We start from the raw sequence: 18,051 nt of genomic DNA, 5'->3' as shown, positions 1-18,051 counted from the left end.
AGCTGTGTATGCAGAACTCTATGGGTGAGTCTTCTGTGATGTAAGGGGACGTTTACGTGGCAGCTTTTTAAGCAGAATTTTGGTGCAGACAGCCACGCCCAAATTTTGTTGAAAACCCGCCGACTGCTGCGTCCTGTCTGCCTCCCATACATCTCAATGGGAGGCAGCGCTGCTAAAGCTGCGGCCGTGGCTTTAATGCCGCCCCTCCGCGATCATCAGCGCTGCCTCCCATTGAGATGTATGGGAGGTAGAGAGGAAGCGGCCACCGGCGGGTTTTCTGTGAAACTACGGCGCGCCAAAATTCTGCTTAAAAAGCAGCTGTGTGAATGTCCCCTTAGAATCGCTGCTCTTCTGAGAGCTGGATGTGTGTAGGCATCGGCCTAGAATTTGGGACTCCCGCACTGAGCGCCCAGCTGCTGTAGCCCCAGGTCATGGATAATAGAAGTGTAGTATCCCAGTATTATGAGGCATGCCAGCGTGCACAGAGCTACCGCCATATGGCGTAAGCTGATGATATTGTGTAGTAAGAAGAATGAGTTTGCCTGTAAATAATTCAGTTTTTCTATGTTTTTAGTTGTTTCATAAATACCACTGTTTTCCAATGGATGTCATTTCAGTCTGCGGCTGTCTCGCTATAATACTCCTTTGCTTACTGTCCTCTGCTCTTCTTTTCCCTTCCTTATTACCCTGCAGAACTGCCTAAAGTTGCTGAAGGTGGGTGATCTGACTTTTCTCTACTTTTTTTATTTCTTTCTGTTTCTGGTATTTCCTGAACCTATACAGCAATTCTCTAAAACTAATATAATGAATGTATATCTAGCATACAGTATGTGGGAGATGCATCTTGTATAGGAGAGCAGGCGGAAGGAAATCACACGTATACAGGTGGTATTTCTGACAATAGGAAGAATAGAGGGTCTGTTTTGTTGGCTTTCTATACATTGACATATTATGGTAGCCGTTCGGGGGAAAGCAGCTTTTTTCATAAAGTCTGCGCTCTCCTTATAGCTTCTTCTTGTAAAGGAACACATAGGGCTACTTGTAGATAGAAGCATCTACTATGGCGCGGTGATTGCAAAACCTGGAGTGTTATTCTTAGAAACATGGAAAATATTTTTTGTGCATTGTCATCTTCTTTTTTTTTTATTATATTGAAAAAATACAGATAGGTGAATGTTGCACCAATTTCAGTGGTTGGAGAGATGTCTACATGTCCTCAAACCTACTGTTCAATGGGAGCTGTGCTGTAGTAACCAGCTGTGTCCGCTACGCAATGGACAGAGCTGCGCTAAAGCAGAACAGCCGATTGGCAGGGGTGCAGGCTGTCAGGGGGGCCTATCCTGAGGATATGATGTCAGTTTAAAAGGGGTTCTCCACTGCTTGTTAGAAGGGGCTTTGAACTAAGCATAACCCACAGTATCCTCCTGCTGGACCTCAACTGATCAGGTGTTATCGGTGTGGAAATCTAGAAGAAAGTGTTCAATATCCCTGCAGTGCCCCAACAGGGTAATATAAGCATTACACACACTTCCCATTCAAATCAAAGGGTTGTATGTGTGTAGCAGGACAGGACAGGTCCTCCAGAGCAAGAGATGCTCTTCATTCTGGCCAAGAGGTGAGGATTCTAAACAGAGCCTCCTCTGTTACCTCAGAATTCCCAAATAGGGTATATGGAAATGGGTTTTCTAAACTGGACAATCCCTTTAAGAGGGATTTCAGTGGCTTCTTTTACTCTGTCAATTCAGGCAAAAAGGCACACAGTTTATAGGAAATATTATTCTATTTCTGTATTTCTCTTTTTTTGGAGATTGACAAAAAAGAATGATTTTGGATACATTATGTAGATGTTCTGGACTATACAGTGTACGGAGCTAGCAGAAGCTCTGGGGTACGGCAGTCTTCTGCACATTGTAGAGTTTCCTGCACTGTAGCTGCCCAAAGCTGAATGGTGGAGGTGCTGATCCTGAGGATAGGCCATCAATATCTGAAGTCCTGGACAACCCCTCTGAGCACATTGTAGTGACCATCAAAAAGCCATTGCAGTCCTAACCCTATGGACTGCTGTGTGCTGTGTATACTTTCTTTAGTGTTTTCCTCATTATTATTTTTTTCTTTGGATATTTGAAGAATCTGTTCCCAGTGGAGAGAATCAGAGCGTGGCTGGGGGAGAAGAGGAAGCAGCCGAGTACCAGGAGCTGAATACACGCGAGAAGCAGGACATTGAATTCATGATGGAGGGCTGTGAATATGCCATTTCCAATGCAGAAGCCTTTGCAGAAAAGTTATCCAGGGAGCTCCAGGTTCTGGATGGGGTAGGACACATGATTAAGAAATACCAAAGATGGAAGTGGGCTGTATATGGAAATGACTGGCTCCTTTGGTCCATCCTATGAGGCGTAAATCTGTGCCTGTGGACTGGGGCAAAAAAACAAGACTTTATCATATACATACCTGGTGCCATTGGAGCTGGAGCAGTGTTTATGGATAGGATCTCCAGTTATGCTTTATTGGATGCCATACTGCACTATCATATGACTTTGTGTTCCTATCGAGGCTAACGGCTGTAAAAGTCCATGCAATTCTCTCTTTCCAGGCAAATATCCAGTCAATCATGGCCTCAGAGAAACAAGTGAACATCCTGATGAAGCTGCTGGATGAGGCTCTGAAGGAGGTGGACCAGATTGAAGGGAAGTTGAGCAGCTATGAGGAGATGCTTCAGAGTGTGAAGGAGCAGATGGATCACATTTCTGAAAGCAACCACCTCATTGAGCTCAGCAAAGCCAATAGCGAGACCCTCCTGGGGGAAATTGAGTTTCTTGTTGTAAGTAATGATGGAGAGTGCTTCTGTTTGTTGGGTATGTTACATGCGAGCCTTTGTTTGCCTAATTAATGGTTATGGACACCTTTCATATGATAATGTTTTATTGTTCTTACTTCCAAAATGCAAAATTAAGCAACTATCTAAATGTAACCTTCAATAAAGGGGTTGTCCCCATAGCAGACACTTATCCCCTAGCCATAGGATAGGCATCAGATTGGTGAGATCTGGCCCACATTCTTTTTTTCTACCTTTTTCCTTCACCTAGCTGTTGGTGCTTCTGTATCTGAGGGTCTCTCTTCTCTTCCTTCCTTCTTTCATTGTTAGAGATACAGGACAACAAACTTTACTGCTATGTGGCAGGTTTTCGTGGAGAGGATCTAAGAAGGTCAGCTCATGCAGGCTGTAGATAAGGAGGAAAGCACACGCAGGTCACTTTGCAGGGGAAGACATCAGCATCCTGGACACACAGATCCAGCATGTATTGCTGAGAGGAAGAGCCCCCCATTAGAAAACTTGGAGCACGTTGCAAACTGAAAATCATTCTGCAAACGAATGAAGATTGATGTTTTTTTTTTACTATATGTAACTACTTACATACAGTACGTAAAAATAATTTTTCCCATGTCAAACGTGACCATGGCTTTCAAATATTTATTTTTCCTTCTGATAGTCTCATGAAGCCATGTATTTTGCATAGGATTTGTTCTTCAGTATTGTACAGCAGTGACCAGGTGGACAATGTTGGGGGAATTTATGGAATCATTCACCCACAGACCAAGCTGAAACTGTAGCATACTCTGCCTTCCGCAGTTTCCTGTTCAGAAATGATAACTGCTGTGTGAGGGTCTTCCATGCAATTTTCTGTTGTGTTTCAGAACCATATGGACTTATCTAAGGGTCACATCAAAGCACTTCAGGAGGCCGATCTTTCTTCATCTCGTGGGATTGAGGCCTGCACAAATGCAGCAGAGGCCCTCCTACAGTGTATGAACGTCACTCTCCAACCAGGTACACATTGATGTTCTGTACGGTACGATTATTTCATCGGTATTGACTATGCAGAGACTAGCTGACATCTTGACTTTACATAGGACACTCCATGCTCCAGGCTGTGAAGCAGCAGCAGCAGATGTTCAGAGACCTCCGGGAGCAGTTCGCTCGTAGACTAGCCAGTCACTTGAACAATGTGTTCGTCCAGCAGGTACTTCTCTATAGGTCCACTCTTGACTGCTATCAGCTCACGTGTGTAGAAGGGCGGAATGGAAAGTTATATTCCTTGAAACTATATAGTCAAGATGGGTTCAGAGGTTGCTCACCATTAGTAGTGTTAATGTTTTGGTCACTTGTTTCTGCAAATCACTAAATAATGTTATGGGCCTGGACTATTATGCTAGGAAAGCCTCTGTGCATCTAGTGGTCGACAGATTTGTTCTCAGGGGTAGATTTTTACAGGGGTTCTCTCACTTTCTGGTCAGTGCAGGCTGATGATCATGTAACCCACCTTTCCCTGCGCTCACAGCCACTGGGACCTGTACGTTTTCATGCTTTATCACTTTACCCCCTCTCCTAACATGTCTGTTTTAGTTAGTAACTACTTGCATTCACCATGTAATAATAATTCTGGAGCATCCATTCTTATGACTCCGTGTTATGCCATTCCTGTATTATTCCTGCTGTAAGTTTTCAATTAAATTGCCAGCAGTCTGCAGTAAAGGTACTGCTGGGTGTTACCAGTAGTGGGTGTGTCTGACTTTGTCCAATTAGTGCTGCTGGTGTCAGACAGTACAGGGACACCACCAACTGGTAACACCCATCTGGACCTTTAGGCTCAGTTCACACCTGAGCGTTCTGAAAGGAGCGCTCTGTATGCGCGATTGTACGGACGTTTACAAGCGCGCATACAGAGACAAGTGTGCACACAGTGTCGCGCGTTCCCGAAAGTCTATGTACGGGAACGCGCGACAAGCGCCCAAAAAAACGCTCCTGTACTTGTGTGAGCGTCGGGCGTTTTACAGCACGATCGTACGCGCTGTAAAACGCCCAGGTGAGAACCATTCCCATAGGGAAGCATTGGTTTCTCCTTGTTGAGCGTTTTACAGCGCGTAGGAACGCGCTGTAAAACGCTCAGGTGTGAACTGAGCCTTACTGCAAGCTGCTGACCATTCATTCATAACTTCTAGTAGAGATAACAGAGGAATGGCACAACATACAGACATAAGAATAGATGCTCCAGAACTGTTATTACATGGGGAATGCAAGTAGTTACTAAAACTGACATGTCGGGGGGGGCGACAGATTCTCTTTATATGGGTTTTCTGGTGGAATCAATGTATTTAAAATAGTGGGCCACAACAGAAAATACACTCCTTCTTACCCGACGACTGCCGACTTTTCCAGTCCCTACTGGCGTTTACTTCCTAGTCCCAACTCAACAAGCCAGAAACGCCCAGGAAGGCACTCTTAGCCAATCACTAGCCATAATGGTGACCCACCTCACGTTGTGATTGGCTGAGTGGGCCTATCCTGGTGCTGCAAGTGTGACGAAATGGCACCAGAAAGTGAAGAGCAGCAGGGACCGGATCAAGATCAGAATGACAGCAGCAAGGGATCGAGCGGTCAAGTATGGTGAATTTTTAACCCTTCGTAGGTTATTTCAAATATATATTTTATCTGGCTCTAAAGAACTTTTTTTTTTATCCAGAAACAAATCAATACATTTGGTTGTGCAGCCTGTTTTTAAGTAGCAAGCACTCCAATGCAGTAATTGCTTCAAAGTTTAAAAATCGCAATGGTAAGTCCAGACGCAGCAGATATCTTCACCCCAAATCTGCATCAATTAACAGTATTGTCTGTGTTGTGGATGGCGTTTTCAAAACCCCATCCATTTGTAGCAAAACAAAATCAACAGCAGAAATATGGCATACTTATTCTGTGCTGGAAATGCTGCAGATTTTTACTGCGGATTTCACCCCTTCAGTTTATAGGGGTGAAATGCTCAGTAAAATCTCCTGCAAATCCTGCACTTAAAGAGGTTGTCCAACGAAAAATATTCTACAGTTTTCAAACCAGCACCTGGATCTGAATACTTTTGTAGTTGCATGTAATTAAAACTTTAGCATAGCCACTGAGTTATTCAATAAAATGTACCTGTATAGCGCCATCTGCAGTTTTATTTTTTTATTTCTTTGACCTGCTCACTGAGATGGCCGCACGTGCTCAGTTTCGTCCTTCAACTGCCTCCTGAGCTGTGATAGGCAGAGCATGGACACACCCCCTTAGCTGCAGCAGAAAAGACACTCCCATTGAGTTGTCAGTTGGATATAAATCTAGCAGAGCAATGAATGGTGAAAACTCCGGATCCATGTGAGGTACAGGGCTGGTTCTAGATTTGTTAGAAAGAGATTGTCATGTCACCGGGATTTTTGGTATAGAGCTGAGGACATGGGCTGCTAGATGGCCGCTAGCACATCCGCAATACCCAGTCCCCATAGCTCTGTGTGCTTTTATTGTGTCAAAAAAACTATATTGTAGATATGTAAATGAACCTTAGATAAGTCCTGTCTCTTCCATGCTTCAGAGACAAGTCCAGCGTTCTCTGACTCTGAGCCCAGCCACGCCCACTGTGAAGGAGCCCAGCACCGCCCGCATCCTCCGAATCTCCTCCTTGCTCCCCGACGTCACAAAGCTAGAGCGCCGAAATCTCGCGATGCGCGAGCTAGTGCAGGCTCAGTTCGTTCTCTGAGGCTGATGCCAGCACAGGGAAGGAACACTATACCAACACTGCGCATGCGCTAGCGGCGCTCTAGCTTTGTGACGTCTGGGAGCAAGGAGGAGATTCGGAGGATGCGGGGCGGTGCTGGGCTCCTTTACAGTGGGCGTGGCTGGGCTCCGGAAACGTTAGTAGCCTCATTTACATATATATATATATATATATATATATATATATATATAAAATCGTTTTTTTGACACCATAAAAACACACAGAGCTATGGGGACTGGGTATTGCAGATGTGCTAGCGGCGATCTAGCAGCCCATGTCCTCAGCTCTATACACAAAATCCAGGTGACAGGTTCCCTTTAATACATGCAGGTTTTGCAGTGTAATCACTGCAGATTTGGGGTGATGTCTGCAGCAAGCTACACATTGTACCTGAAACCTCCGATATTTAATGTGCATGAGGACCTCCTGACTTCCCAACAGTTGATGTTGGGGGAGAAAAGGATGGGGTTCAGCTGCTCATTCCTTTTGTTAGCAGGGCTGGCCTTCTCTCCCATTGACACGCCAAGCCGAGCATCTATATGTATGGGGAGATTGGGAGAGATGTCAAGCGTTCGTCTGACAGCTATCTCGCATGTATGACCAGCTTGAAAGACTAAACGAGATTAGCTCACACATTTCAAGCTAACCAGTTCTTAAAGAAACTCATCCTATATAAGGCCCAGCTACACCCCCAGGAACTACACTGCAGTCTTTCTGGTCAAGCTGCCAGTTCAATGCTGGCATCAATGGATACGGTTTTATACCGGGTACAACTTTATAAGATCATCATCACTTGTATGCAAGCCAGACAATAGTCTGATCCCAGTTGCATTAGTCATCCATGGTTTGCAGATCTTTTTTTTTTATCATGAAGTCAGTGTGAAATACAGTACAGACTAAAAGTTTGGACACACCTTCTTATTCAAAGAGTTTTCTTTATTTTCATGACTATGAAAATTGTAGATTCACACTGAAGGCATCAAATCTATGAATTAACACATGTGGAATTATATACATAACAAACAAGTGTGAAACAACTGAAAATATGTCATATTCTAGGTTCTTCAAAGTAGCCACCTTTTGCTTTGATTACTGCTTTGCACACTCTTGGCATTCTCTTGATGAGCTTCAAGAGGTAGTCCCCTGAAATGGTTTTCACTTCACAGGTGTGCCCTGTCAGGTTTAATAAGTGGGATTTCTTGCCTTATAAATGGGGTTGGGACCATCAGTTGCGTTGAGGAGAAGTCAGGTGGATACACAGCTGATAGTCCTACTGAATAGACTGTTAGCTGCTTTTTTCTTGCCATAATACAAATTCTAACAGTATATTCAGTAGGACTATCAGCTGTGTATCCACCTGACTTCTCCTCAACGCAACTGATGGTCCCAACCCCATTTATAAGGCAAGAAATCCCACTTATTAAACCTGACAGGGCACACCTGTGAAGTGAAAACCATTTCAGGGGACTACCTCTTGAAGCTCATCAAGAGAATGCCAAGAGTGTGCAAAGCAGTAATCAAAGCAAAAGGTGGCTACTTTGAAGAACCTAGAATATGACATATTTTCAGTTGTTTCACACTTGTTTGTTATGTATATAATTCCACATGTGTTAATTCATAGATTTGATGCCTTCAGTGTGAATCTACAATTTTCATAGTCATGAAAATAAAGAAAACTCTTTGAATGAGAAGGTGTGTCCAAACTTTTGGTCTGTACTGTATGTCAGTAACTTTCTCCCTCTAGATTCTAGTGAACTGTTCCCCCTGTTTCCCTCTTTCTGTGCCTCAGCTGGTTTTCTCTGTGTTTTATCTTCCACTAGTTCACTCAGATGTTCCCTCACTTGTATAGCAGGTCCTACTATCTCTCTATGGCAGTGAGTACGCGGAGTGCGGTTGTGAAAGCTATGCTCTTGTGTTTTGCCGATTGCTTCAGGAACAGAGATTGGGGAATGTTTGTCCTCTTTCTACTAACACAAAGTTTTTGTTGGATTGCAGTTTTCTAAAGTGTGATTATTGATTAATTTGGACTTTTTGTGCAGCTGCTCCCTACATGAAACTACCCACATATGGCCGCTCAGGTTTTCTAGGATCTGAAATTGTGTAACCGCTACAGAAGCCGGACCTGCTGGACACTACTACTCTGAGAGAGAGCTAGGATCAGGCAATGATAAGGCTCTGTTCACATGAGCCTTTCATCAGTGGTATTGCCTGGTGTGTTCCTCCAACAAGTCTCAGATATATGCCACTGGATAGGCACACAGGGGTGGACATTGCCAGCTGACCCTGATGCAGGATGCCTCTTCATAGAAAAGCATAGCTGACTGGGCCTTCTTTACAGTAAAGAAACGTTTGGTCTTTGCCTGTTGTATGGAACACTGTACGTTTGCCATCCACACCAGGAGCTTTTTCCCAGCATCTATGCCAAGTGTAGGGCTCAAATGTGAACAGAACCTTAATTCCAGGGGGGAACTGTGGAAAACTGCAGTTCAGACAACTTTCAGCCAACAATTTTCCAATAAAAATGTCAAAATTTGGCACATAGGGTGAGCTTTATCAAGACTGACATGTGGCATGCCTGTCTTCATATCCCCTGTGCTTAAAGGGAGTCTGTCACCTCCATATGGCCATACACAGCGCATACATGGCTCTGTAGCACACCTATACAGGATTGTAACGGTACCTTTGTCTTTGTCTTTAGACTTGCACCAGCAGGAAAAACAAAGTTTAATTCATATGCAAATGAGCACTCGCAAGTGCCCAGGGGCGGCGTTCAGTGTGTAGGTGCCCAGGGGCGGCGTTCTGTGTGTAGGTGCCCAGGGGCGGCGTTCAGTGTGTAGGTGCCCAGGGGCGGCGTTCTGTGTGTAGGTGCCCAGGGGCGGCGTTCAGTGTGTAGGAGCCCAGGGGCGGCGTTCAGTGTGTAGGAGCCCAGGGGCGGTGTTCAGTGTGTAAGTGCCCAGGGGCGGCGTTCAGTGTGTAGGAGCCCAGGGGCGGCGTTCAGTGTGTAGGTGCCCAGGGGCGGGGTTCAGTGTGTAAGTGCCCAGGGGCGGCGTTCAGTGTGTAGGTGCCCAGGGGCGGCGTTCAGTGTGTAGGTGCCCAGGGGCGGCGTTCTGTGTGTAGGTGCCCAGGGGTGGCGTTCAGTGTGTAGGTGCCCAGGGGCGGCGTTCTGTGTGTAGGTGCCCAGGGGCGGCGTTCAGTGTGTAGGAGCCCAGGGGCGGCGTTCAGTGTGTAGGTGCCCAGGGGCGGCGTTCAGTGTGTAAGTGCCCAGGGGCGGCGTTCAGTGTGTAGGAGCCCAGGGGCGGCGTTCAGTGTGTAGGTGCCCAGGGGCGGTGTTCTGTGTGTAAGTGCCCAGGGGCGGCGTTCAGTGTGTAGGTGCCCAGGGGCGGCGTTCAGTGTGTAGGTGCCCAGGGGCGGCGTTCAGTGTGTAGGTGCCCAGGGGCGGCGTTCAGTGTGTAGGTGCCCAGGGGCGGCGTTCAGTGTGTAGGTGCCCAGGGGCGGCGTTCAGTGTGTAAGTGCCCAGGGGCGGCGTTCAGTGTGTAGGTGCCCAGGGGCGGCGTTCAGTGTGTAGGTGCCCAGGGGCGGCGTTCAGTGTGTAGGTGCCCAGGGGCGGCGTTCAGTGTGTAGGTGCCCAGGGGCGGCGTTCAGTGTGTAGGAGCCCAGGCTGCTCTGCCTTCTTTTTACTTTACTCCTCCGCAGTCTCTGCCTTTGCCCGCCCTCCAAGTCCGGACCTATCGATGAGGCAAGAGACTTAAAATGTGACAGTGTGTCCCAAAATTTTAGCGCAGAATAAGCCAGTTAGGTGTCTAGCCATGCCCTAAGTTTACCTTATGACATGAGCCACCCCGATAAATTTGGTGGATCTTAAAATGATGGCCTACCCTTAGATTGGCGGGGGTCCGACACCTTACACCCCTGCTGATCAGTTGTTTTGAAGTAGCTCCAGTGCTCCATCCATTTTGTAGTGGATGTAACTGCGTACTGCAGCACTGAATGGGAGCAGAACCGGAACTGCTGCAAAACAGCTGAATGTTAGACCTCCACCAATCTGATATTAAAGGGGTTGTCCGGGTTCAGAGCTGAACCCGGACATACCCTTATTTTCATCAGGCAGCCCCCCTGAAGCTAGCATTGGAGCATCTCATGCTCCGATGCACTCCCTTGCCCTGCGCTAAATCGCGCAGGGCACGGGTTCTTTTGTTTTCAGTAAAACACTGCCGGGCGGAAACTTCCGCCCGGCAGTGTGTTCGGTGACGTCACCGGCTCTGATGGGCGGGCTTTAGCTCTGCCTCAGGCCGTTTTACTGCTTAGGGCAGCGCTAAATCCCGCCCGTCAGTGGCGGTGACGTCACCGGGATTCCTGGCAGCCCCATGGAGAGCCCCGGTACGTCACCAGATATCCAAAAAATGCCTTTGCCAGATTTAGCTCTGTGCGGAAATTTACCTGCCGTGTGGATTTCCAAATCTGCAGCATGTGAATTATGTTAGCGGTTTTAGCTGCGGATTTAACCCTTTTCACCCTTTTTGCCTCATCTATTCCGCACCAAAATCCGCAATTCGAAATTTCGCATTTTGGTGCAGATATGGTGAACAAACGCGCAGATCTTATGTGCATTCATCCGCACTTGTTTGCAGGTGCGTAAAGGGGTTTTTCAGCCACCCTAATTAAAACAAATAACACGTTTAGGCCTCTGAGCGTGGCGGATTGGCTCCGGGTGCGTTCAGGGAAACTCGCACTTTTTTGCAAGCAAGTTCAGTCCGTTTTGTCTGCGATTGCGTTCAGTTGTTCAGTTTTTTTCCGCCCGGGTGCAATGCGTTTTGATGCGTTTTTCACGCACGTGATAAAAGACTGAAGTTTTACAAACAACATCTCTTAGCAACTTGCTTGTGGATGCAATGCATTTTTCACTGAAGCAGAATATAGAACATGCTGCGTTTTTCACGCAACGCAGATCTTATGCGTGAAAAAAAAACGCTCATGTGCACAGACCTATTAAAATGAATGGGTCAGGATTCAGTGCGGGTGCTGTGCGTTCACGTCACGCATCGCACCCGTGTGGAAAACCCGCTCGTGTGAAAGAGGCCTTAGATTGCAAATTGCCGCAGCATTGATGTTGAGATGGATTTCATGTTGTGTCCACATCGCTGGAGCAGGAAGACCGGCAGGGGATCTGGCTTTAAGGGCATTTTAACTTCGCAAGGTCCCTGCTTTAAATCCATGCCCAACGCCACAGTTCAGCATCAGTTCTGCCTTAGGAGCCATAGTCCTATCAGTAGTGGGGAGGATTCCAAGTGAGAGATCCCATGTGAAGGCCAGTCCTGTATCAGCTCTAATCCTACATTATGCCTGTTTTATGATATTGGTTTGAATAATGTTCCTATTATTAGGATATTAACCACTTGTCTGCACTGTTTCCGAACAAGAAGCATAAGGAGGAAAGTAACCTTTTTTCTCTGTTCATTCTGCATGATTGTTTTTATGATTGCGATGAATAATAGAAACGAGCCTGTGACCTCCTGACTTGTCTTCTGGGAATTACTTTGTGTTTAATGAACTAATGGCAGGATATATTGTTTTTAATGGTTTTGTGCAATTTCAGGAGCTGCTGATATCTTCTGTAAGAAAGTAAGAGTCCTTATACAGGGGGCAATTTCATCCCTGAACGAGCAACCAATTTACGATAGACAAGGCTATCAGTGCTTGGTTTTACACGGCCAGAATGGGGGACAAATGATCCCCCCCGTACAGTTCGCATATTGTCGGCAGCGCGTCCCCTCGTTACTGATGGAGATGTGCTGCCAACAAAGGGTTATTTTTATGCTGGCATAAAATATTTGATCAGTGGACAAACTAGTGATTGGGAGGCTTTTTACACTGGACGCTGATCAAGATAAACTATACTGTCACATTTTGTGAAAATCTATATACCACACTCCTCTCCAGCTCTTTAATTTGCAGTGCACAAGACAACAAATGCTTGGATGGATGTAATCAGCGGGGGGAAGCTGCACAGCACGGCTTAGGTTACACAGCTCCACATAACCGCATACTACATTGTGGCTCCAAAGCTTTCAAAGGGAGCCACAGTTTTGTATTTGCTCTCTGCCCTGGCTGAAGTTCCCCTGTTTTGATAGCCCCATGACCTAATACAACATATGGATACGAATATAAGGGCTGAGCTGTAATACCAGGCACAACCCATGAACTGTTTTTTTGTAATCTCATGTGTCCCTTCTTACAAGGGCTGGTCACTTTATCCTACCTTTTGCAAATCTCCTGAAAACAGCACTTTTATCATCTTGATAATCACTGAGCCACGCCACCTGCTTGTGTATTGTACAGACGGTTGGCATCCCCATTTACACAACCCTCCAGCCCTGTTATAGCAGTAGGAATGGAACACTGCGCATGCTCTAGATACCCATGTTGGATCAAGAAGCAATATAGCCAAAGTTCTGAGAAGCTGAAAAACCATTTTGGACTATGGCCCAGGCCCAGGACAGAGCTAAAGTCCAACTACTGGGACCTCCACTGATCACAAGAGCAGGGGTCCATGAGTGCCCCTAGTGAATGGAGTGATGGTCATTAACAGTTGCTGCTGCCTTATTGATCGTGGACCTGCACCAATCAAATACTTATCACCCCGTGTACAACTATCAGTGACTGACAGTGCACACTTGCACATAGAATGCTATCAATCACTAAAAACGCCTCCCCGTGTACAGCTATCAGTGATTGACAGCTATGTCTGTATACACACTTACAGAGAGAATGATGTCAATCATTAATAACACCTCCCCGTGTACAGCTATCAGTGATTGACAGCGATGTCTGTATACACACTTACAGAGAGAATGATGTCAATCATTAATAACACCTCCCCGTGTACAGCTATCAGTGATTGACAGCTATGTCTGTATACACACTTACACAGAAAATGATATCAATAACTGATAACACCTCTACCATGTACAACTATCAGTGACTGACAGCTACCTCTGTATACATACTTACAGAGAGAATGATATCAATCACTGATAACACCTCCCCCATGTACAACTATCAGTGACTGACAGCTATGTCTGTATACACACTTACACAGAGAATGATATCAATTACTGGTAACACCCCTTCCCTGTGTACAGCTATTAGTGACTGACCGCTATCTCTGTATACACACTTACACAGGGAATGCTATAAGTCCCTGATAACACCTCCCCTGTGTACAACTATCAGTGACTGACAGTCATCTCTGTATACACACTTACACAGAGAATGCTATCAATCACTGATAACACCTCCCCATGTACAACTATCCGTGACTGACAGCGTTCTATGTATACATACTTACACAGAGAATATCAATAACTGATAACACCTCCACCATGTACAACTATCAGTGACTGACAGCTATCTCTGTATACACATTTACACAGAGAAAGCTATCAATCACCGGTAACACCTCCTCGTGTACAGTTATCAGTGACTGACAGCTATATTTGTATACACACTATAAAGCATTTCATCGGGTGATTGGCGGCAGATTGTCAGGAACTACTGTTCCCGATCACCTGGACGATTAATGGCTCGTGTAAATGCAGCTTTCCACAGAGAATGCTATCAATAGCTTATAACACTTCCCCCGTGTACAACTGAGTAAAACAGAGATTTAAACGTATAAATTGCAAGTTTTCCTATAAAACCATATACCGGTATCAATCTGCTCAGCTCCTCCTGCTCTATAACATGCTGGCTGCAGATTCTACTGCATTTTGTATTGACAGGGCCTCTTTAAGGGGTTAAAAAAGCTTGTTCAGAGCATGACAAGAACCTGTACATCTGATGGTTATAGGCTGTATCTAGCTGTTCTACAGTAATGCATAATTAATGGAGAAAGCATAATTCCTATGACGAGTATTTCATATTTAATCCCACCTTATGGATGTAAATGTAAGTCCACTTATTGTACCAAGCACTGACTAATTTATAAGGCACGAGGCATGAGCTTTATGGAGGTTAAGTATGCTTTGTATCAGGCGATGCAGTCTTTACTCTTTGCTTTACTTTATAGCTTTCTATAAAGCAATGTCCTTGGGGATAATACTTGTTTATGGGCAAATGTTTGTGCTGGAATAAAGCTTTTGTGGTGCGCTAGTTTTTTATATATTTCATATGTCCTATGTCTAAAAGGGGAATTGATAACATTGATGATGAAAAATCATATTCTCTTTTTGTTGTTTTAAAAAAGGGCCACGATCAGACCTCCACATTATCCGTAGAGCTGACACTACCCAACCACCATCCTTTTCACCGTGACCTTCTGCGATATGCCAAGTTAATGGAGTGGCTGAAGACCACTGAGTATACCAGATACGAGGGACTTACTAAGGTATGTTGGGGTTGGTGTCTTCATCTCTGAAATGTGGTGCAGATTTATCAATCTCCTATAAAAGCATAGAAAATAAAAAAGCTTAAAGGGATATTCGAGTCAGAAGCGTTTATCATCTTTTCAATGGGTAGGTGATAAATGTGAAATCAGTGCGACCTCACCTGCCAGAACTGTTTCCTCCGTTGTTGTGACTGTAGATCCACGGGGACTTGTACCGATGACACTGGCTGACCTGTTACATGTGCACTTGTCAGCTGAAAGCATCTGTGTTGGTCCCATGTTCATATGTGCCCGCATGAGAAAAATTAAGTTTTTTATATATGCAAATGAGCCTCTAGGAGCAACAGAGGTGTTGCCATTGCACTTAAAGGCTCTGCTCTCTCTGCAACTGTGCATCCTCTCCACTTTGACCGTTCCAGGCGTGATGAAGTTTTCACTGCCTGGCCCTGTCAGTCAGTGTCCTTTAACCCAGGCATGATCAACCTGCGGCCCTCCAGCTGTTGTAAAACTACAGCTCCCACAATGCCCTGCTGTAGGCTGTTCGGGCATGCTGGGAGCTGTCGTTTTGGAACAGCTGGAGGGCTTCAGGTTGAGCATGCCTGCTTTAACCCATTACATACTGCAATCAATATGACCAGTACATTAAAATTAAAGAGTAAAAATAAGTATTTATTTGTGGGATCTTGAGATTAATTTATTAATAAATTATCCACATTATTAATGTGTAAAAGAAAATTCTCTGCAATGTAAATTAAACACTGATATATGTGTAAGCAAACAGCAGGATCTCATAGCAATAATGTTGTTATAGCAAATAAAGAAAAAACTAAATCTTATGGTCCTTATAACTGACTGTATATAAGTGAAATGGGTTAACTAACTGACTTTGTATTCTGGTTTTCAGAACTACATTGATTATATTGTCCGCTTATATGACCGGGAGATCAGAGACTTTTTCGAGGTGGCTAAAAACAAGATGACTGGTATTACTAAGGAAGGAAAGAAGTTTGGTAAGCTTTTCAGGCCAGGTCAATCTCATGGGTTTATATGATTGACCACGTTTACTTAGAAAGTCTGTAATCACTTATGTGTTAATTTTCCTAAAAATTAAACGGGTTTTCCAATTTTTTTTTATACAGATGATATATCTGATCAGACGGGTCCGACACCCGGGACCCCTGCCAAACGGCTTTTTGAGAAGGCCATGCAGCTCCTGTGAGCGCCGTGGCTTTCTCCCAGCTTACCCTAGGACAGTGACATCACGTTCATCTATCACATGTCCTAGGTGTGAATGGGGCTGAGCACAGCCGCTATACAGTGTATGGCACTGTCCTTGCTAAGCTGTGAGGGGGCACAACATCATCTCGGTCTCCTTAAATAGCTGATCGACGGGGGTCCCAGGTGTCAGACTCCCACCGATCAGATACTGATGACCCATCCTAAAGATAGGCCACCAGTATAAAAAAAAGTTATAAACCCCTTTTAATGAGAGTACTAGAAACGTCTAAAAGTTTCTGGTGGTTTACTTTTTTCATGGACATTGGCTGTGCACCCACTGCCAAATCCCAGGCCTAGAATGGGGACTTGAATCCTTTTGTTCTCGGTAAAGATTGGGGTCTCAGAGGTTCTACTCCCACCTATCCTATTTTATGACCTTTTTGATTGACAGGTCATAAAGGTAACAAAAAGGGATGTTGTGGAATAATCCCTTTAAAACTATTACTCTTCGGGCATTGGGGCTGCAGGTTACTGTGAATGTACTTGCCTGGTTGCCATTGCGCTTGTGTGCAGTTACCGCTATCACGTTAGGACGCGATAGTCTTTTTTACGCCTGCTCTTTGGTGACTTGCTTGCTGATGCGTGGAGCTTGGAGTTGCGTTGCTAGAGTGTGGCTTAACACGACCAGGTTTGGTTTTTAAGGTGGTCTTTGTGGCTGCGTGTTACATGGTCCGAGTTTTCTTCACACAACACATTTTTCTCCTTTCAATACAGATAATGTTGGTTCCACAAGAATAATCAATAAGCACGGTAAAGGCGCAAGTTAATACATTATTGTGCACTAAGCGTAATGGAAACGCCCTATGTTCACCTGGAGTCGGAACCTTCTGTCTTACATTCATAATGTTGTCCTGTTTCTTACCTAACTACCCACTGACTGCATTGTATCTAGAACACAAAGCAAAGTCCTTATTTATATCTTCATATGTGTCTTGAATCTAAAAAAAAACAGCGACTGCCACAGAGGCGCAGGCTCCTTAGGAGGACTTCCTACTTTAAAGGTTATCTCCCAAATAAATTTGCATTGGTTCTTTAAACAGGCATTTAAAGATATATCCAGTCACATCCTTATCTCTTCTGATATCTTGGCCATGCCTGAAGTAGATCTAACCCCCATCACATCCTACATGAATGACTGGGTCCCTCTACTAGAACGTGTGCCTCCGTGTGTCTCCTTACGACAGTTCTACGTTGAAGTGTCCATGTAACTGTTTAACCGTAACTGCTTAACCTAGTCTTCTGCATGTCTCTTTCCAACTAGTGCCTAACTTGCCTCTTGTGCATGGTCTTCGCTAAATGCCTGTTTTCTAATGCATCTTTGTCTTTGGTGCTTGCAACCTTATCCAAACCAGCTACGCTCCCTCGAAAAGAGAGTGCCGTGAAACAGGAGACAGAAAGTGAGTATAATATGCCTGCCTTCTATTGGCAACTGTTTCATGAACCGATATTACCAAATTACTGCATCATTAGACCTATTTCTTGATTCTTTCTTGCATGGTATTCATTGAAGACCTGTGTGCTCATACATTCATAATGGACACCAGTACATATCCATCGTGATCAATGTTTAGAGAAGGATCACTTCGTCAGGGGTGGGGGTTGATACTCCTAAGTGTCTTCTTTAGGAGGACCTGTGACCTCTCTTGACTCCATCTGTTTTTGTAGCCATTTGCAATAACAATTCTTGAGAATCGTTTCTAATGACTCTATGTTGTGCCATTCTTCTCTTATTCCTGCTAGAAGTTTATGGATGAAGGTACAGATGGGTGTTACCAGTTGGGGGGTGTCCCTGCACAGTTTGCCATAGAC

The 18,051-nt window shown here is 45.0% G+C and overlaps 1 protein-coding gene across 10 annotated transcripts in view; it reads left to right on the top strand.

Moving 5' to 3' along the window:
• EXOC1 (exocyst complex component 1) overlaps window positions 1-18,051 on the top strand; it is a 53,499-nt gene that overhangs the window by 11,526 nt on the left and 23,922 nt on the right. The window contains exons 5-14 of one of the 10 annotated variants that reach the window (XM_040418830.1): window positions 694-714; window positions 2,128-2,312; window positions 2,594-2,821; window positions 3,697-3,829; window positions 3,913-4,022; window positions 8,402-8,455; window positions 14,824-14,964; window positions 15,869-15,974; window positions 16,957-16,992; window positions 17,595-17,639. In XM_040418830.1, the coding sequence (XP_040274764.1) occupies window positions 694-714; window positions 2,128-2,312; window positions 2,594-2,821; window positions 3,697-3,829; window positions 3,913-4,022; window positions 8,402-8,455; window positions 14,824-14,964; window positions 15,869-15,974; window positions 16,957-16,992; window positions 17,595-17,639 (1,059 nt within the window). The remainder of the gene's footprint in view (window positions 1-693; window positions 715-2,127; window positions 2,313-2,593; window positions 2,822-3,696; window positions 3,830-3,912; window positions 4,023-8,401; window positions 8,456-14,823; window positions 14,965-15,868; window positions 15,975-16,956; window positions 16,993-17,594; window positions 17,640-18,051) is intronic. The other 9 variants (XM_040418831.1, XM_040418834.1, XM_040418832.1 and 6 more) reach the window with 9 other exon arrangements.

Source organism: Bufo bufo, chromosome 2 (assembly GCF_905171765.1).
Source record: "Bufo bufo chromosome 2, aBufBuf1.1, whole genome shotgun sequence".
Lineage (NCBI taxonomy): Eukaryota > Metazoa > Chordata > Amphibia > Anura > Bufonidae > Bufo > Bufo bufo.
The sequence above is the reverse complement of the archived record's forward strand: the minus strand, read 5'-3'. Positions and strand labels throughout refer to the sequence as shown.